The sequence below is a fragment of the Peromyscus leucopus genome, chromosome 4 (assembly GCF_004664715.2).
Source record: "Peromyscus leucopus breed LL Stock chromosome 4, UCI_PerLeu_2.1, whole genome shotgun sequence".
NCBI lineage: Eukaryota > Metazoa > Chordata > Mammalia > Rodentia > Cricetidae > Peromyscus > Peromyscus leucopus.
In genome coordinates, this window is record NC_051066.1 from 78,651,396 (window position 1) to 78,672,656 (window position 21,261).

The 21,261-nt window shown below is 41.0% G+C and overlaps 1 protein-coding gene across 3 annotated transcripts in view; it reads right to left on the reverse strand.

Moving 5' to 3' along the window:
* Caprin1 (cell cycle associated protein 1) overlaps positions 1–15,913 on the reverse strand; it is a 38,970-nt gene extending 23,057 nt beyond the window's left edge. Inside the window, exons 1-4 of one of the 3 annotated variants that reach the window (XM_028877910.2) lie at positions 15,739–15,913; positions 14,968–15,183; positions 1,470–1,532; positions 1,277–1,363 (exon numbers count right to left, since the gene is read on the reverse strand). In XM_028877910.2, coding sequence (XP_028733743.1) covers positions 1,277–1,363; positions 1,470–1,532; positions 14,968–15,183 — 366 coding nt within the window. In that variant the 5' untranslated portion in view covers positions 15,739–15,913. Of the gene's footprint in view, positions 1–1,276; positions 1,364–1,469; positions 1,533–6,238; positions 6,265–14,967; positions 15,282–15,738 lie in introns of those variants that run through there. The other 2 variants (XM_037205055.1, XM_037205056.1) reach the window with 2 other exon arrangements.
* Between the last annotated feature and the right edge of the window lie 5,348 nt (positions 15,914–21,261).

Genomic DNA, 21,261 nt, shown 5'->3' on the forward strand with positions numbered 1-21,261 from the left:
GCTCTTAACCTCTGAGCCATCTCTCCAGCCCCAGTCTGTGAAACTTTTGATATAGGAACAACAAAATTAGATAAGTTGGTCAAAGTCATACAATTACTAAAAAAAAAAAAAAAAAAAAAAAAAAAAAAAAAAAAAAAAAAAAAAAAAGGCAATCAGGAAATCAGGACTCAACCAAGGTGAATCTCATTCCTGAATAAGTAATCTGAGCTCTGAAGTCTCCTAAATCATGTGAGAATTGTCTCTCATTATGTAGAAGACTTTTCATTTACCAAATAAACACTAACCTGGTATTTCCCATGTGTATTATATTTTTTAATTACCATACAAAATAACAGGTTTCTTTCTGGTATTTTTCATTCATACTTAGTTTTGAATGATCCTCCCTCACATCTGTCTCTCCCCGCCATAGTTGGCCCCATCCCTGCTTGCATTCTTCCAATCCCCATTATTCCTCCACCCTTCTATTTTCATGTCACATGTTCTATTACCCTTCCCAAAACACTTCCTTAGAGCTTTTCTTTAAAACCCTTTATGGGACCCATCACAGTCTCCTGGTCTACCAGAACCTACTCACTCCTACATATATATATATATGTGTATGTATATATATGTATGTGTATGTATGTATATGTATGTATATGTATGTATATGCATAACAATTATAAGTTAAAGTCCACTCATGAGAAAGAACATGCTGTATATTTGTCTTTCTGAGCTTGAGTGACTTCATTTAATGATTTCCAAGTTCCACACTTTTTCTTCAAATTTCACAATTTCATGCCCCAAATATTCCCATATTGTTAGCCATTCCTCAAATAAGCTGACATTCATTAAAAATGTTCTTTGGTCTCAAAAAATTATTTGACTTTGTTTGTATTTAATTTTTGTTCTATTACCAAAGACCTTTGTCATATGAACAGGTATTTAGGGAAAACTTGCCTTCTGTTGGATCAAGAGCTAAGAGCAGTAAATGTCATATCACTTAAGGACACTGATGAAATTAATATTATGTCTGTATAGAATTAAAGGAATATATGGAAAATCAATTTTAAAGCAGCTCAGATCTTCCATGTAATTATGCTTATCCTATCTTTAACTCAGTCCTTTTCAAAAAGTATTTCAGTTACACAAAATTGGCAAATATGTAGGCTATAACTGATTCCAATCTCCACACCTGGCAGAGGGCTTATCAACAGTAGTGAAGGGACTAACCCCAAATATAACCAAGCTTCCACTAACTTCAGTTTTAGTATTTTATACATTATCTTTTACTTACATCTTGACTTAATGCCATGAAACTCCTCTGTAATTCCTTTGCAAACTCCAAATTATTTGTAACTTCCTGGTACTTAGATACAGCATCCTAAAATGACAAAAACAGAACCCATTTTTACTAGAAACATAAGCACAGAATTTTCCTTTAATACTAAGCACTGAGCCTTTACTGAGTAAGACATGGACATCTTTACCAGCTGATCTTGATTGAGCCTTTCTCCTTTGTTCATTCGTTCCTGGTAATCATCAAGTTTACCCTACATCAAAGAAAGAAAGAATAAATTCAGTTTAACCATGCCAACATGAGAACACCTAACCAATATTCAAAGCCTACTTCAAATTTTATCTAAATTTTCAGATATACTACAGCATAATTATATTCATCTAACTGAAATTTAACAGTAAACTAAGAAATAAATTTAAACATTGACCACTGCTGAATCAGAGACATCAAATACTAGTACGTAAGTCAACAAAAGACTGCTTACTTTGGTACTAAAAAACAGATGCCATCATCACTCAGACATGAGAGTCATGGAATGGTTAAGATACTTTTCTACTCAAATGTGCATACTGGACATATAAGCTAAAATTCTGTGCTTCTGTCTGTCCTTCCAGTCTTCAAAGCATTCATGGTAAATAGATGGCATAAAGTCTATTTTCCTGAATGAATTCAGAAGTGTATTTGTTCTATTTTACCTTAAATAACATGAAGCTACCATTTCAGCTACAGTCTATACACTGTAACCACTGTGCTGCCTCTATGAAATTGAATAGGATTTCAATAACCCTGTCACTTGAAATTATCTTTGTAAAGATGAGAACTTGGCCAGGCATAGTTTCACATGCCTTTAGTCCTAGCACTTGGGAAGCAGGAAGATCTGAGCCTGAGGCCATCCTGGTCTACACAGTTCTAGGACAGTCAAAGAAAGATACTCTGTCTGGAAAACAAAAAAAAAGAAAATAGAAAACTTAAAAGATTTCCCAGGCTCAAGCTTTAAAGACTCCCCTTCACAAAAGATTCAGACAATGAAAGTGTCAGCAAGTCAATCAACTACTGTTAAGAACTAGGATAAACAGAACTCTAACTTAAAGGAAAAGTATTTCAAATAAGTATAATCACATAGAGTTCCTTGACAATAATTTCTTCTTTTTCTCTTACACTTTTTTTCATTTTTACTTGTATTTTATGCATGGGTGTATTATTTCTATGTGTCTATGCAATACCCACAGGGGCCATTGGAGTTACAGAAGTTGTGTGCCTCCATGTGAGTGCTATGAATTGCCCAAACCATATTACCTTGAGAACCACCAGTTTTAAAGAGGATTGCTACATACAACAACGTATTCACTGTGAGGGAAGAGGTGCATAAGCCACACACAATCTCAAGAACCTCCATCAGGTTTTCAAAAGGCAGACTACAGTTCTTTGGTCACAAATTCCTCAAATTACTCAATGAAAATAAAATATATATTTTTTTCTGAGTAAGACAAATGAAGCCACTGTAATAGTTTCTTCTTAGCATTGCATGGGTCATTTTGTAACTGTAATACTTTCTACATTTAAATATAAAAGTAACCCCAAGGGACTAGTTATCTTATCAGCATATATAATACAGAATCACTGATAAGACATAAAATTTTACCAGCATGGAAAGATGAGTTAGAAAGGAACTCTGTTCACTATTACATACAACCAAATCTCTACAAAGCAAAGCCTCTATTGTTCTAAGTCAGTGATTTCTGAAGCGTAGCCCTCAAACCTGCAACATCAGCCAGGGAAACTTACAAACACAAAATCGTGACACTGGGTTCCAGCAATCTGCATTTTATCATGCCCTTTATGATACTGTGCATAGCTAAGTTTGAGACCCATATAGGCCAAACACAGAGTAATTCCCTTGTAATAGTAAGTCCAGTAGAGCCCAGAAATTTTAATTTATAGAAACAAGTTGCTTAAAGGTTCAACTATAAACAATTCAAAAAAGTTGAATGGTTTGGTTTCTAAACCAACTTATAATCTTACCCAGCAACTACTGGATAAGAAAAAAAAAATCCACTCATGATCTGAATATCTGTTAAGATTTGCACCTGATACCCATGACCATATGAAGTGCAGTTTTGACAGAAAGTTAAAAATCTCAGGATACAGTATTAATGAACCTCTAAGTGAGTTTTCCCCAAATGGACTTATGATCCATATGTACCAGAACCAGTACCATGGGTAAAGTGAGATCTCAAAAGCATCTGAAGTGGACATGGAATAATGGAGTCAGTGTGGTTCTGTCTCTACTGCAGTCAGGACTCCAGTGTTGGTGGGAGTTGGTTTGTGACTAGGCAGTTTGTGCTTTCTATTTCAGCTATTCATGTCTCCACTAACTATGGGGTTTACATTGTTACTTGGGTCTCCAAATTCTAACTCTTACTCAAATACTCCATTAGGATTTTGAAAACAAAAAAGGGAGGATGGAAAACAAAAAAAAAAAAATCTGCACCTGAAATTCCTCCCCAAGGCACACGCCTTGATCCCAATGCAGGAGTGTTCTGAGACAAGATTTGTGGAGGTGACTAGATGATATTAATTAATCCTCACCAATGAATTGATCTATATAAGATTACAACCTGACAGGTAATAAATATTAGAAGTGTCTTGTTCCCAATCCCTTCCCCTTTTCTGCTTCCCAACTCCCATGACTAGCAACTTTGTTCCATACTGTGTTTCTGCCTTCAGATGAAGACAGGTAAATCTGTCTGTCTCCAAGTTGATTTTTTTTTTTCAGGTATTTTATCATAACCATGGAAAGCTTACTCACTGAATTACCACCTTCTACTGAGAAGTAGTGCTTCTGTTAAATCTTGGTCATAAACTAAAGCCCCAGCAGTTAAAAGTGGTTTATGGTTTAATTCAGTAATGAATTCAAAAATTTGTACTAGACAGAAAGCCTCAACAGTCTACTGCTTTTTCACAGAATAAAAATAGCTTGCCATGCTAGCAAAGTTAACTGCTAAGTAGCCTTTAGTGAAGGAAAGCGGTGCAGTTCTCCCACTGCCCAATACTACCAGTCACCTTATCTTTAAACAGACTAGAAACAAATGACACTATCTTAAGACTTGCGCTCTGATTTTTTACTTCCAATTCAAATTAAGTTCAACTAGAAATTTATTCATTTGGGTTTAAATTTCACATTATAAAGTAAGTAAATAAATGTAGGAGGACTGGTTATACTCCCAAGTCAAACATAAAACAAGGGGGCAAAGATAAAAGGCAGGAGGCAGATTTGTTCTTCCCTGCCTCCAGAACATGGCCATCTAACAGTGACTAAAAACAACTGGTCAACTACCCTAGATCCTAAGCACAAAACGGGGAAAGCCTTTCTTCCCTGCAAAACAGAACTATACTCACAGCATAAAAAGGTATGTATCTTCATTAGAAAGCATACCACACTATTAATTAGCACTAATCTGCCCTTCATGTCTTGAAACACCAATTGTAAAATTCAAGTTAGGTTTTTTTTTCAACTACTACATATCCTGAAACGTATTAAAATTTTCATTGATAGTACCATATGAGGAAGATAAAACCAGAGCATTTCTCAAAACAACGAATCTTTTAAAAGAAACCATGCAATCGAAGTCTGACTATATTCAAAAGTTGAAGACTTTAGAATCCACGTTAGAGAAATAACTGCACCAAATGCTAGTCTGCCCTTTCTAAGTCTAGTTTCTTTGTTCTCTCAAAAGTCAGTAGTACTATGTGAAATTCTAACTAACCTCTAGCTAACCTTATCAGTGAGGCACTGTTATTAATCATACTTCACCTAACTGTAAACTAAAAGACAGAAGTAAAATAACTTGCCATAATAAATCCCAGAAAAATCACATCTACCTTAACATCTTTTAGATCACTGAATTCCAGTTACTATATTTCACTTCTGCCTCTGCCTCTATTGTTGCTTCCCTTTTCTACCTGAGATTATGAGCAGCTGTGCATCTTCAACTTCCATCCTTCCCAGAGTTCTATATCACCTTCAAAGCCCCTTTACTGATGGAGGTATCTGTGACAAATGTACTCCCAAACTTTTCTATTATAATCAACAATTCCCACTAAAGAAACAATCTTTAATTTTTTAATTTATCTGTTTTTTTCTTATGAGTGTTTGTATGCATGTACATCATATGCAGACCTGGTGCAATGAGGTCAGAAGAGGCACTCAGCTCCCCAGGAACTGGTAGAGTAAGAATTACCAATGGTAGTGAGCCACCATGTGTACCCTGGAAATTGAACACGGTTCCTCTGCAGGAGCAACTCATGCTCTTAACTGCTGAGCCACCCCAAAGAAAAAACATTTTTCCCCCCAAGACAGGGTTTCTATATGTAGTATTGGTACCTGTCCTGGATCTCGCTCTGTAGACCAGGCTGGCCTCGAACTCAGAGAGATCCGCCTGGCTCCTGCCTCCTGAGTGCTGGGATTAAAGGCGTGCGCCGCTACCACCCAGCAAGAAAACATATTTAATTATGCATTTTCAAAGAAACACAGATGTGAAACTCCAAAAATATTAAAATTACTCAATTAAAACCAGGTTAACTCCTGTTCTTAATGAGATCCTAACCTAACACAAATTCCTTTAAAGTAAAGCCTAAAATAAATGGGCACCTAACTGTATTTTATGTTCCCAAGCCAAATAAATCTAGTAATACTTTTAAAACCCCATAAATCCAGACACAGAAAGGTAAAGACTTCTCTTCCTTTCAACTCTCCATATTCATTAGTGACTTCTCCAGATATTATTTCAAGTTACTAATGCCTCCATTCCCCACATATCACCTAGAGACATGCCACTTCTGTCTAAGCAATGGGCAGTTACTTCCTAGTCACTCTCCACTGAGAATTAGTAGCTGGTAAAATTCATAAAGGCAGCAAAAATTGTCAGTTTTTCAGAGAATAGTGGAGAAAACACGTACAACTCAGAAGATCTGTAACAGTTCTCTTCAAATGCTGAAGGCCTGTTCGTGTAGCATTAGTCTGCCCTAAACAAAAAAGTATTAAGAGTGTAAGAGGAAGATATTTCTTGGTATTTATTAGATGTTATCTAATCTCATTCTATTTTTTTCAAACAGGTTATATATACAAAAGTTTTATTTCACAATTTAAAAAGGTAATCCTGCACAACTCTTACTCACTGTCCATACAAAAATGGAAGCAACTGACACTGTTGGTAAAAAAAGGAAAAAAAACAAAAAAAGAAAGAAAGAAGAAAAGGTATTGTCAGAGCTCTAACACCATCTCCTTTGATCACACTCTTACAAAAAATCTGGACTTTGGGGCCAGAGATGAAGCACACTGAAGCTTAAGTGTGCTTTTGCCTGGTATGTCATAGCCCGGAGTTCGATCCCAAAAGAAGTTAAAAGTTGAAAGTTGAAGAAAAAAATAATGATCACACATTTTTGTTGGTTTTTTTTTTTTAAGGGCTTAGAACTATTAGTTGCTTTGTTTCTCAAAGCTACTCAAAAAGACAATCTACACAACTGAAGAACACAGAAGCAGGCTGGCCTCAGACTCAAAGATCCACCCCCCTGTGTTGAGATTAAAGGAGCACACCACCACTATGTGCAGCAAGTTTTTTTAATTTCTATGTTGGAATAAGAATATTATAAGGAATGCATTGTCTAATAATTCACGATGGTTCTAATGCCAAGAGTTACCTTTGCCCTCTGTACTAAAACTACTGACAAAATCCTGCTTACCAAAATTTTCTAATTGTCTACTCATCAATTGTGCCCACTTGAAAATAAAAATCCAAGCTCACTTTAAAAAAAAAAAGAAAGAAAAGTTGGACTGCAGTGGCACACACCATTGATCCTGGCACTCAAGGAGTCAGAGCCAGCCAGATCTCTGTTCAAGGCAAGCCTGGTCTACAGAGCGAGATCCAGGACAAGCACCAAAAAACTACAGAGAAACCTAGTCTTATAAAACAAAACAAAGCAAAGAAAAAAAAAAAATCAATGCAAGTAAATAAGTGTTTTCTATTCATGGATTAATCTAGTTTAATGGATTTTTCCCTTCATTTTTAAGGGTTTTGTTAATGATGATGCAAAATTCTAGGTAATGATTTAGTCAAAGTATGAAACAGTCCTATTTAGCACATATAATGTGTGGAGGAACAGCAGCAGAATGGTTTACTAATGATCTTTACCTTCAATAAGGTAACCAACTTTAAAAAACTTTAGGTGGCTGGGCAGTGCTGTCGCACATCTTTAATCCCAGTACTTGGCAGGCAGAGGCAAAGCAGATCTTTGTGAGTTTGAGGTCAGCCAGCCTAGTCTACAGAGTGAGTTCTAGGACAGTCAGGGCGACAAAACTGTCTCAATAAAAGGTTTTGGTCGAAAAACCAAAAAAAAAAAAAAAAAAGGTTTTGGTTTATATATACCAAGAGCAGTATACAAAGGAGGTCCCAAGTAACAAAGCTCAAGGAAACAGCGTTCTTCAGCGGCCTGATCAACAATCACACCTTACCCTTTTCTTCAGGAATTATGAATTTCAAGAAACTTGATTTCTTTTTGTTTTGTATTCATTGGTGTTTTGCCAGCAAGTATGTCTGTATGCGAGTGTCAGAGCCTCTGGAACTGGAGTTACAAACAGTTGTGATCTGCCACATAGGTGCTAGGAATTGAGCCCAGTCCTCTGGAATAGTAAGTAGCCAGTGCCCTTAACACTAATCTAATTCTCCTACCAAAGGAAGCATGAATTTTGAACTCTACCCAGGCAAGTCTCTTTCTCCCATCCTTTTCTAGACGTACTCTGGTAAGAGCGTTGGCATAGCTGGTGGGAAAAGCAAGCTGAAGGCAGGTAACTTTGGGCTGAGTTTTGCTTGTTTCACCTCTCACTCCTTAAGGGTATGCCCATTGTGTTCGGAGGACTGACATCAATTACTAAGACACCCAGTTGCCGGAATCTAAGAACTGAGATGAAAAGTTGTCACCTGCTCCTCAAATGTTCCTGGTTTACATTTCAAGATTGAGATTGGCAAATAAACAAATAACCGAGCCTACCAAGATAAAGAACACTTAAAGGTTTTTAAGAGTTTAACTTCAACTGGGCACGTGGTACATACCTGTATCCCTAGCACTTGAAACAGAGACAGTAAGAGGGGCAAAAATTCAAGGTCATCCTTCTACACTGCAAATGAGACCAGCCCTGACTATATTAAATCATTTGCAAAGACCTGGAAAATGGCTGAGTCAGTAAAGGCACATGCCACCAAAACTGATGACCTGAGTTCCATCACAGGACCCTCACAGGGAAAGAAAACCACCCCCAGAAGTTGTTCTGTGACCTCCACGAGCACACTCTAGAGTATGTGTGTGTACACATACAAATAAACTCAATTTAAAATTTTCGATGTTTGATTACATTAATGCCCCAATACCTGACATTACTTATGTTCACACCTCTTATATCAACAGATTTACAAAACTCAGCAACTTAACATTAATAAAAGTCTAACAACAAAGAAAAGTTATTTTCTTGCATACTAGACTTTTCATCTTTGGGAGTTATTTTGCTTTTTGAGACTAGGATTATGCAGCCCTGAATGTTCTAGAGCTCACTATGCAGACCAGGATAGCCTTGAACTCAGAGCTCTACCTACCTCTGCCTCAGAAGTGCTGGAATTAAAGGCATATGCCACTACATCCAGCTGCATGTTGGCCTTTAAAACAATAACCAGGGACTAGAGAAATGGCTCAGCAGTTAAGAAAGCTTTCTACTCTTGCCAGCACCCACATAGCAACTCACAACCACATAAATACACAAATACACTCAAGCACAAACATTAAATAAACTAGAAAAAAATCTTAGCACAATTCACGTTGGCTGCAAAAACTGCCAGACAACATTAAAATACATACATACATACATACATACATACATACATACATACATAAGGATAGTCCAATTCAGTGGTGCACACCTTTAAGCCCAGCACTTGGAAGAAGGCAGATCTGAGGATAGCCTGGTCTACATAGCAAGTTCCTGATCTACATACCAAATTCCAGGAATGTCATGGCTACACAGTGAGACCCTGACTCTAAAAGGAGAAGGGGGCCATTGAAGAGGTGGTTCAACTGTTAAGAGAATTCTGCTGTTCTTCAGAAAGATACCGCTCCGTTCCCAGCACCCACATGGCAGATCATCACAACCATCTGTAATTCCAGTTCCTCAGTAGACATTATACAAACATGGTATATATAAAACATTTAAATACATTAAGGCAAACATTCATACTCATAAAATAAACTTTAAAATATTTTAAAGAGGGCAGTGGTGCCACATGCCTTTAATCCTAGCACTTGGGAGGCAGAGGCAGGCAGATCTCTGTTGAGTTCGAGGCCAGCCTGGGCTACAGAGTGAGTTCCAGAAAAGGCGCAAAGCTATACAGAGAAACCATCTCGAAAAACAAACAAAAAAACAAAAAAGTTTGAAAGAATTTGAAGCAAAGGAGCTTATTTAGTTCTGCAGAGTAATTAATATGAACAATTACAGTTAGGTTGAACATCATTACAAATTCTGACTATCCCAATAAATATTAAATCACCCATTCAGACCTGGGTCATTTTATAGAAGCATTTCTATTTGCTTCTCTATAAAATGAATTGGACTGGATTCTAAGGTGGCTTTAAGAACTAAGAAGGTGTAAGGTTCTGTAACAACATGGTAAAAAATTTAAAGTTAATTAGTCATGACAAAATGCTTTTACCAACTAAATACTAATTTTCTGAAAAGATGAGACAGTGCTAATTAATCTTCATCTAGCCCTAAATATAGATTTAGTAATTGTTTACTTAAAATTTTAACAAACTATATAGTTTTTTTCTTTCACTCCTTCAAGACAGGGTCTCATATGTAGTTCTGGCTGTCCTGGAACTCACAATGTAGACCAGGCTGGCCTCGGCTCCACAATTTATATTCTTAACCTGTATATAACACAAAATGAATTCTTTTTTTGTTTTGTTGTTTTTCAAATCAGGGTTTCTCTGTGTAGTTTTGCGCCTTTCCTGGAACTCGCTTTGGAGACCAGGCTGGCCTTGAACTCACAGAGATCCGCCTGCCTCTGCCTCCTGAGTGCTGGGATTAAAGGCATGCGCCACCACCGCCCAGCCACAAAATGTACTCTTACTCATTGGGGCTGGAGAGATGGCTGAGTGGTTAAGAGCACTGACTGCTCTTCCAGAGGTCCTGAGTTCAATTCCCAGCACCCACATGGTGGCTCATAACCAACTGTAATTAGATCTGGCACCCTCTTCTGTATACATAACAAATAAATAAATCTTAAAAAAAATGTATTCTTATTCATATAAGTATTATGAGGCAAAATATTTTAAAATATTTTGGCCAAGTAATCTATCATTTAATATACCCATTATAATACCCATGATTCTACTCTCACCCAAGAAAAGAAATTCACAACCTTTTTAAATAACATACACCATGGGGGATAAGGGGCACAAGAGAGAGCTGAGAACCAATTACACATCATCATTTCCCCCTTGGCAAGGTGAATTCAAAACCAAGTAACCTTGTGTAGTGGCCCATTACTTTAATCCTAGCACTCAGGAAACAGGAGCAGGTGAATCTCTGAGCTCCAGACCAGCCTGATCTAAATGGCAAATTCCAGGACAACTAGAGTTAGAGACCCTATCTCAAAAAATAAAATAAGCTTGCTCCCAAATTAAAGATTATAGCCTTTTTTCTGAGACAAGAACACAAAACTAAAGAACTTTGGCCTCTGCACTACAGATGAACAGAATCTTGCAAACCAATTAAGAAGCTAACTCACCAGAAATCTGATGTCAAAAAAAAAAAAAACCTTCCATTAGCCCAAGAAAAGATTTATACCTATAAAAGTTTAAAAACTGAGTATCTGTCAAAACACTTAGCAAAACCCCTGTACAATAATTGCACCAAAGATTCCAAGAGACACTGTAGATCTAGAAAGGTTATTCTCGCTATTTTTAATGAATAATATTAACTATAAAGATACATACTGTGCATGAAGTCTTTAGCAGTGGTTCTCAACTTCCTAATGCTCAACTTCCTAATGCTATGACCCTCATGTTGTGTGAACCCCAGACATAAAACTATTTTCATTGCTACTTCAAAACTGAAATTTTGCTACTGTTCTGAGTTGCAATGTAAATATCTATGTTTTCCAAGGGTCTTAGGTGACTCTGTAAAAGGGCTATTCAACATCCTCCCCAGGAGTTGTAACTCACAGGTTGAGGATACTACTTTAGAGAATGGTCAAAAATATCTTTTTTTAAAGCAAGAGCTCACCATCTAACCTTTCACCTAGCAGAGTTTCCAGTTGTTTTAAATGCCATCTATTAAAAACATCCTTTACATCAGAACTGATTAAATTTTATGCTATCAGACGAGTGTCTCTTAAAATGCAGACTTTGTTTCCAAGTATCTTATATAGCCTAAGGCCCAGTTCAGTACTGAAAGGAAACTAGGTAATAAATCCCAACTCAGTATTATTTTTAATTAAATCAAATTTCTAAGTAAGGTTTTTATGTTTACATCTGATTCTCTGTATTACAGTTGTATTTTTTTGTTCAACAATCGATATACTTTTTATTATTAGCCCAAACATCAAAGAAATTTGCCATTATTAGGCAAAAATTACATATTTTGCCAATGGTAAGCCTGTATTCTCAATAGACATAGAAAAACTTTCCTCTAATGGCAGAAATTAACAAATGAACAAAAAACTTTGTTTTCTTAAATGAAATAAAACTGTATCAGGTTTCTGCTTTAATCTGATATTGCATTGTCTACTGGTAACTTTTGTTAGGATACCTTCCTGGTCTAACAGGTTGTAGTATCAATAGGTAAGAAACAAATAATATAAGTTGCTAAATTAAGTTTAAAAAGATGGTTATTGCATTAGAGTTGCTAAAAAAAGTTCAAAACTGATGCAGAGTAAATCCTATTTTAGGTACAATACATATGCCAAACACTCAATCTTGACAGGCAGTGGTGGCCAATGCCTTTAATCCCAGCACTTGGGAGGCAGAGGCAGGTGGATCTCTGAGTTCAAGGCCAGCCTGGTCTACAGAGTGAGTTCCAGGATAGCCAAGGCTACACAGAGAAAGCCTGTCTGTCTCAAAAAAAAAACAAAAAACAAAAAACCTCAGTCCTATTGAAAACCTCTCACAGGACAAATCATCCAGTAACAGAAAGAAAAAAAATAAAAACCAGATGTACTTATATTAGTACAGAATCCAATGCCTTGAGCATCTCTCCACTGTAATAGCCATTAAGCCACATCAACAGTCTAGTGAGCAGCACAGCCTGTGGTTTATAATCTTCACTGATATTTAGCAACCAAAACACCGAGAACAGAAAAAACAGATACAAAAGATTTTTATGTGATGTTGTCTGTTACAACATCACAAGGCAGTATTTTCTGGGTCAATAATCTCTTTAACAATAATTACATTACTCCTTTTTTTGAGACAGGGTTTCTCTGTGCAGCCCTGGCTGTCCTGGAACTCACTGTAGACCAGTCTGGTCTTGAACTCAGAGATCTGCCTGCCTCTGCTTCCGGAGTGCTGGGATTAAAAGCAATGCACCATCACCAACCAGGTGACAGCAACATTACTCTCACCCAAGTTAGGGGAAATGAATTCCAATGTTTACAACTAAACAGAAGTGGCTAGTCATGGTTCAAGTCTTCATAGGGCTTATAACCTAGATTTCTGTGTCTTGTTTATCAATAAATACCCTTAAACACCTCATAAATGCAATAACTGCTACTCAGCATTGTTCCCCAGACAGAAAGCCTCTGTGTATTAAAGATGTGTACCACCACCACCACCACCACCAGGCTCAGCATTGTTTTTTAATGAACATATTATATTTAAAGATTTTACAGCCGTTAACATCTACACTTACAATATTACATTATTAAAGCTCATGTTTGTTCCTCTACTAGAAGAAACCCAAAAATTAAACCATTTGGAGCATTAGCCAATAGTACTGCTTACTGCATTAGGAAAATTTAAAGATACCAAGTTAGACTCAATTTTACACAGGGTGGCAAAAACTCAAAGTACCAAAAAATGCGGGCACACAATTCCATATTTGAATGTAGCTTATGATGCTTTCACTATTTTAATATTTTTCCAATTACTAAGAAAACATTTGTTTATCAAAATAATTATCAAAAAAAAAAGCTTGCTATCTCCAATTAATGTATAGTCTCAGTTTCAAATAAAGTCTGGGAAATTAAATTTTTAAAAAGGTAAAAATGTTCAGCACTGAGACAGAAAAGTAGCAAAAGGTGAATGTTTCAAACTCACCAAAAATGGGAAAGTCAGTAGATGATAAACTATCAAGACTAAGACTTAAAATATCCTATTTTTTCCAACTTCCTACATCTCAGATTTTAGCCAATATTCCTCCTCTCAATCCTATCCTGTAACGAAATAAAAATCTTCATGGTAATTTTTCAAAATTGAAAATGTCCTAAAGACTGGCAGGCCTAAGTTGTCAAAGTTACATTTTACTTAAGGTAAAAGAGCAAGTTAGCATAACAGTCCCAGGTGTAACTGACTCCGTTCTGACTGTACTACCCATCTGTTTGTCCCTTTCCACTACTTTCCTTAAGGTAGAAATTCACTTCTACGGAGACCCTTCGCCTATACACTGTGTTGGTACACTGTCCTGCACTGAAAGTGTAAGACAAAAAACCGACTTAAGTAACCACATCGTGTGGCCCGGAATGGCTAAATATTAAAGCCAAAAACAGAGTGGGTGTGGCTCGATTTTTTTTTGGGGGGGGGAGGCTAGGCGGGGCGGCTGCTTGGTCTCTGCCCTCCCCCTCGGCTTTCGCTTTGTGCTCACAATGCAGCTCCTGTACAGCGCTTCCCTCTCCCGCAGCCGCCGCCATGTTAGACACTCCATGTGCCCAGAGACCCAGAGGTAGTCCACTCCAGTCTAATCTAGATCACCCCCAAAGGCTCGCAATCGAAGATACCCCCTCCCCCTTAGACTGCTGCAGAGGCAAAAATAAATTATAATAAAAAGTCGCTGCAAAAAAAAAAAAAAAAAAAAAAAAAAACCGGGGGAAAAAAAAACACACCTCGTGACTAGGCTGGGCGTGAGGTTCAGAGCACCCAGACAATCGAAACAAAGGGGGAAACGTAGGGAGCCCATCAGAAGGGGGAGGGGATACCCAAGCGAAGCCCCGCTCGAAGCGGGCCTGCAACCCCAGTTTGGGAACACACACACATCTCCCCCTGCGAAGAGGGGCGAGAGCCCTTCCAGCGGCCACGAGCCGTGCTAAGAGGCAAAAGGCACTGCTACAGGGCACGGGCCTCTCGACTCCACGAGGCAATCGGCTGACCGGGCACACTGTCTGCCCCACGGCCTCCGTGAGATGCCTGGCCTCGGTTCCCGAGGATGTCTCGGCAATGGGCCCCCACCACCTAGGCAGCCCGTTACCGGGAGGTAAGGCCCGACACGGCATGATGTGAGTAACCGGGGCCTAGAGGCAGCGCCGCGGTCGGGTCAGGTGACAGGCACCTCCCCGAGGCTACCGTTTTCTGGGCACGAAGCTCCGTCGGCCGCGGAGACCGGCGTGGGGGGCTGGAGCCACAAGCCCTCCCTCTCCGTTATCTCCTCGCACCTTTTTCTTCTCCAGGTTCCGAAGTTTCTTGTCGATCACCCCGAGAATCTGCTTCATGGCCTCGGTCTGGACCGCGCCGGTGCCGGTTGCCGGATGCTGAGAAGCGGGCGCAGCTGCCCCGGCCGCCGCCGCCGCCTCGCTCCCGGTGGAACCGGACGGCGGCGGCGGTCCCGACGACTTGCTGCCGCTTCCGCTGTGGCTGGTGGCCGAAGGCATCTTTAGACCGAGAAGAGAGGAGGCAAAAAAAAAAAAAAAAAAGCGGGAGGGAAGGACAAGAGCGGCGAGTCAGGAGACGGACGGGGCGAGACGCGGGACAAAACGCGCAGCGGGCGGGCGGGAGGCTGCGCGCGCGGCGGGGGGAGGGGAGGGGGGGAGAGAAAGGCGCGCGCCGCCGGCAGGAAGGGGGCCGCGGGCACGCGCGCGACCCGCCAGCGGGGCGCCCGGGACGCCCGCCCCTCCCCTGCCCGCCCGCCCCGGGGCACCGAGCTCGCGCCGGGGGGCGGGGCCTGGCACGGCCGCCGCCAACCGCCAGGGCAACGGTTTCCCCGCCGGGTCGGGCGGCACCCGTTTGCCGTGCGAGAACCAGAGGACCGAGGTCAGGGCCAGGGGCGGAGAAGGGCACTGGGGGTGACCGGGGTGGGGGTGGAGGGGGTGGGGAGGGCTGCGGGGAGCCCCTCCCGCCGCTCGGGCCGCTCCGAAGGTAAAAAGGACACTCGGGCGCAGCGGCCTTTCTTCCCCTTCGGCGCCTCGGTGGTCCGGGATGGCGCTCACCGTGCGCGCGCGGAGCCGCTGGGCGTCTGGAGTGGGCAGCCGACGGGGGCAAGGGTGGCGCTGCGTTGCGAGCCGAGGCGTGCGCTCCGGGGGCGCAGGCCGCTTCGCCCGGTCCCCGCTGCACTGAGCTGCTCCTAGTGGGACGAGAGCCGGCGCGGGAGGGACTTAGCCGGGCGGCGCTGGGAGGCGAGGGGGGCGGGGGGCGGGAGCAAGCGGGAGCAGGGGCCTTCAAGCCGCCCGGGGCTGCCCGCCGTGAACGCCTGTCTGGAAAGAGCGCCTGTCCGCGTCCCCGCCGGGCCGGCCCCTCTGCGCCGGGTGCCTGCCACGCTGCGGCTCTGGACAGTACCTCCCCACGGTGGCCGCTGCGGCAGCGCCTTGGCGTTTGAGTGACATCCAAGCTGGGGTCCTTCAGGCGAAATCACTTGACATCCAAACGGGGACAATAGGTGTCAAGCCGCAGGCTCCGGAGCCCGGGACTGCCCCCTTGTAGAGAGCCCTTATTTGGGGGTGGTGGGGGTTGGGGAAGGCAAAGGTTTCTGAAAGTGAGGGGTGCGTGGGGGTGGGTGGTGCCATCCCAGCTTCTAGAATTCTTCCTATATGCACAGCAAGCAAACTCACCCTAAAAGGTCTGAAAAAAAGCCAGCTGGCCACATAACAATCATCCAGTAACCTTGGCATTCTCTGTAGAATCCATGGAGAAGGAGCATCCTTGAGTGGCCTTTTGATGTCCTAAGATTCCCCAGGTCATGTTAAAAACCGTCTTCACCTACCCTGCGTTAGTTAACAAGTAGGCCCAGGTCCTATCATGAATTTCTCAGCTTTCCCCTTTGTTTTAGATTTTACCCAAAACTTCAAAGACTATACTTGATGGGGGTTTGGGGGCTTTTCTACGAGAAAATTATTCCAGGGTGGGGGTGAACAATGAGTAGAAAAGGCATGCGCTAGAAAAATGTACTAAAAGGAATATAATCCATGGAAAATTAAACATAGTGTTGTATGATAACAGTAAATGACCAATTTATAATTTAAATTCCATGAAAAGATTTAGCAGAGAATTCTACCAAAGTCACTGTTCCCTGGGGATTAAAATACATCTGGCACCAATACATCTGGAGGAAATGTGTGATGATATTTTATTTGTGCACCCCAATAAAGCTCATCTGGAGATCAGAAAACAGCCACTATATTAAACATAGAAGTAGCACATGCCTTTAATCCTATTACTTGGGAGGCAGAGATCCCTCTGGATATCTGGGAGTTCAAGGCCACAATAGAAACAGAGCCAGGCAGTGGTGGCACACACCTTTAATCCCAGCACTTGAGATCTCATGTCTTTGCTTGGGACAGACACACACTTTTAATCCCAGGAAGTGATGGCAAGAAGCAGAAAGGTATATAAGGTGTGAGGACCAGGAACAAGAGGCTTTTGAGCAGTTCAGCTGAGATCCATTCCAGTGAGAACTCAGAGGCTTTCAGTCTGAGGAAACAAGATCAGCTGAGGAGTTGGTGAGGTGAGGTTGGCTGTAGCTTGTTCTGTCTCTCTGAACTTTCAGAATTTACCCCAGTTGGCTTTTTTTTTCTTGACAGGACCTCACTGTGCAGCTCTAACTTGGTCTGGAACTCACTGTGTAGACTAGACTAGTCTTAAACTCAGAGAGGCCTGCCTGCCTCTGCCTCCCCATTGCTAGTATTAAAGACGGTGCCCACGCAAGGCTCTTTAGTTCTTGGTGAATGATGTTCTCTTTACTAGAAAAGTCCTCCTCTAAGCCTTCCCTGCTTCCTTCGGTCCTTGTTCCGAAGCACCCCAGTAAGGGTTTTGTTTGTTTGTTTGTTGTTGTTCTTTTAAGACCTTTTAAGATTCGCCTTACAGGGATTTACTATAGATTTACTGTAGAGAAAGAACAGCAGCCTGTGGCCTTGAGATATTCCAGTTAGCTATAAAGTCTGTAATCTGTACATTGAAATATTTATGAGCATCTGATGGCACACTAAGAACTCCTCAGGGCTAGGAATGGTGAACAAAACAGAGTCTTTTATGGAGTTGGTAGGGGATGATGTGCACAGATAACAAGGAAAGCAAAGGAAGAAAAGGGGTGGTGGCCAGTGAAAGCCTTACTGGGGTGCTTCGGAACAAGGACCGAAGGAAGCAGGGAAGGCTTAGAGGAGGACTTTTCTAATAAAGAGAACATCATTCACCAAGAACTAAAGAGCCTTGCGTGGGCACCGTCTTTAATACTAGCACTGGGGAGGCAGAGGCAGGCAGGCCTCTCTGAGTTTAAGACTAGCCTAGTCTGCACAGTGAGTTCCAGACCAAGTTAGAGCTGCACAGTGAGGTCCTGTCAAGGAAAAAAAAAAATCCTAATAGGTTCCACAGTGGCCTGAGCAAGGAGTAGAAAAAAAGATATAAAAGGGGCCTGACCAGTATTTGCTTAGTGAAGATGAGAATGTTAGTTTCATCAACTTGCGGCTGGCACACCTTTAATCCAACACTTGTACTTGGGAGGCAGAGGCAGGTGGATCTCAGTGAATTAAAGGTCAGCCTGGTCTACAGAGCAAGTTCCAGGACAAGCAAGGCTACACAGAGAAACTCTGTCTCAAAAAGACAATAAGTTAAAATAATAAATCACTCACTGTTATATTTTAAAAAATTCAATGTGTAGTGGAGGTGAAAGGCTAAATGCAAAAGCAGAATCCAAGAGACCAGGGAATGGACTGATGATGTCAGCCCGCCCACAGTGGTGTAGCCCAAAACAGGGACAAGCAGTAAAGGTAAGTTGGATTCATTATACATTGTAATTATAAAACCGGTAAGGTGATAACAAGGGTCAGAGTCATTTGTCAGTGCCATAGTAGAACCAAAAGATTTGCTAAGCAGTTGTATGTCAGGTATGAGAAGAATAAAAGTTAACTTAGGATTAGACTTAAATAAGTAAACTACTTAGTACTATGATAAAATATTCCAGTGCCTAGAGAGCATTAGGATCCTTAGCTACTGGTAATTCCAAGCGTATTCAGACCAACCGATGTCACTATCTTTGACCTCCAAGGCAAACCTACTGAATTAGCCTGCATTTTAACAAAATCTTCAGAATTTTGAAGAGTTTTCAAAAATTGTGTGATTCTGCAGAACTTGACCAATGTATTTGAGATCAGACATTGAATACTCCAGTAGACAAATTCTCCACAGACCTACAGGATCAGAAACCTCTGGCACAAAGCCCAGCAATTGTTTTAACATGCTCTGTGGATAATTCTGATGGATACCAAAGTATGAGAACCAGAGCCAGCTCCAAGCAAGTGGCCCTCTAATTGCTTTATGGTTTTAGGTATATGTATGCATGTGTGTACAAGTGAGTTGTGCCCAAGCATGTAGAGTCCAGAGCAGGAATATTGTCTTCTCTATTCCTTGCCTTATTGCCTTGTAACAGTATCTCACTGTAAGAGAAACCATTGTTTTGGCTAGGCTGGCTGGCCAGAGAAGTCTCAAGATCTCCTGATCTTGCTGGGGTTACAAACAGCCATGCTCAACTTTTTACATGGGTGCTTGGGATTCAAACTCAGGTCCCTTTGCTTGCAAAATGAATGCTCCTGCCCACTAATGTGGAATCTTTGTACTGTGAAGATGTGTATTTGCCCAGGCACCTTCTCATTGGTTTAATAAAAAGCTAAATGACCAATAGCTAGGCAGGAGGTATAAGCAGGGCTTCCAGGCACAGGGGGAACTCTGGGAAGAAGAGAGACAGAGAAGTCAGCCAGACTTGAAACAAATTGGACACACAGAATGAGAGGTAAAAGCCACATGGTAGAACACAGATAATAAAAATCTGGGTTAATTTACAAGAGCTAGTTAGGAACAAGCCTAAGCTATAGACCAAGCTTTCATATTAAGTCTCCATGTCATTATTTGGGAGCTGTCTGACAGGACAGACACCTTGCACATTAAGCCATCTCCCAGATCCATCTATTTTTATAAAGATTTATTGGAACACATCTGCATCCATTGATGTATTTTCTATGGTGACTTTCATGCCACAGCAAATCAGTTACTATGACAGAGTGTTCGACATCTAAAATACAAGCCAGCAAGATGAGTCAATGAGAAAAAGCACTTTCCCTAAGCCTGAAAACCTGTTTGATCCCCAAAACTACATGGTAGAAAGAGAAAATGGAATCCATCAAGTTGATTTCTGACCTTCATATGCTTTTGGTGGATATGCATGCCCACATATTCAGTCCCTCAAAAGAAATATCAAATCTAAAATACTCTTCCTCTTCTGTAATGGAAGTTTTCAAGTCCCTGCCTTAAACATATCACAGTTCAACAGAGGGCTCTCGTAAGTTGCTCAGCAGACCAGACTGCCAGAGAAGCTTTTGATTACTATGCTATAAGACTGTCAGGTAACTCTGGTGGTGGGGAATGGAGGATGTCCAGACAGGATCTCACTATGTAGCTCAAGCCAGTTTGAACTCATACTTCTACCAAAGCCTCCTGAGTGATGGGATTACAGATACACACATATATGCATCACACACATAGAAGTCAGTCAGAATCTCCAGACAGGCAACATATGCCAGAGTTACATGAAACACATTCAACTTAACGTAAGAGAATAAAGAGATGATATTCTGTCAGAGACCTGGTTGGGAAACTCAATGTACTCAAAATATTTGGGTGAACTGTTATGGTTTCACTTTTCATAATCTGCCTTCTCAATCCTCCTTTTTCTTTCTGTTCTGATATTCTTGCAGTAGCAGCAAGTCCAAGAAATCCAATACATTTAAGGGAAAGCTGCATCTTTAGGCTGACTTCCTGCCAAGCTCAATGCAATGACCTCAGTAAGCCAAATATGTCTGTTTCCTGTTTGACAGAAAGTGAAATGTTTATGCAAAACTTAATCACGGCTGTATTTTAACTTTTTTTTTTTCTCCAAAGCAATGTAAGAGAATCATTGTTTTGGTGAAAAAAAATATAAAAGGTATTCTACAAACCCAAGGGAATTGTACAAAACACTGATGGAATACACTTGCCAAGTGTCCTCAAACCTTGATACTATGCACAATAGTGCATTTTGACAATCCAGATTTCCCAAGCAGATACTCACTCTAATCCCTGAGACCACAGCTTTCTGATGTTTCCATGGTGACATTGAATAACAGAGATACTTAAATAGTTTTAGTAAAATTAGTCCAGCTGCTTCAATTTGAATCAGCTGCTAACTAATGCCTTTCCCCCCCCTCTTTGGTTATTTTACACACACACACACACACACACACACACACACACACACACACTCACACACACACACACTCACACACTCTCACTCACCACATCACATGCAGCCTAGACTGGCCTTGAACTTACTCTGTAGCCCAGGTTGGCAGTAAACTGATGACAATCCTCCTGCCCCAGCCTACCAAATTCTGGGTGATGTCAACTTCATGTGTAGTAAAAAAGATTTTTCATCAAGGACAACTTTGCTTCAGCTTGAGAGAAACCTGGTGAAAGTAGGAACCTCATTGCAT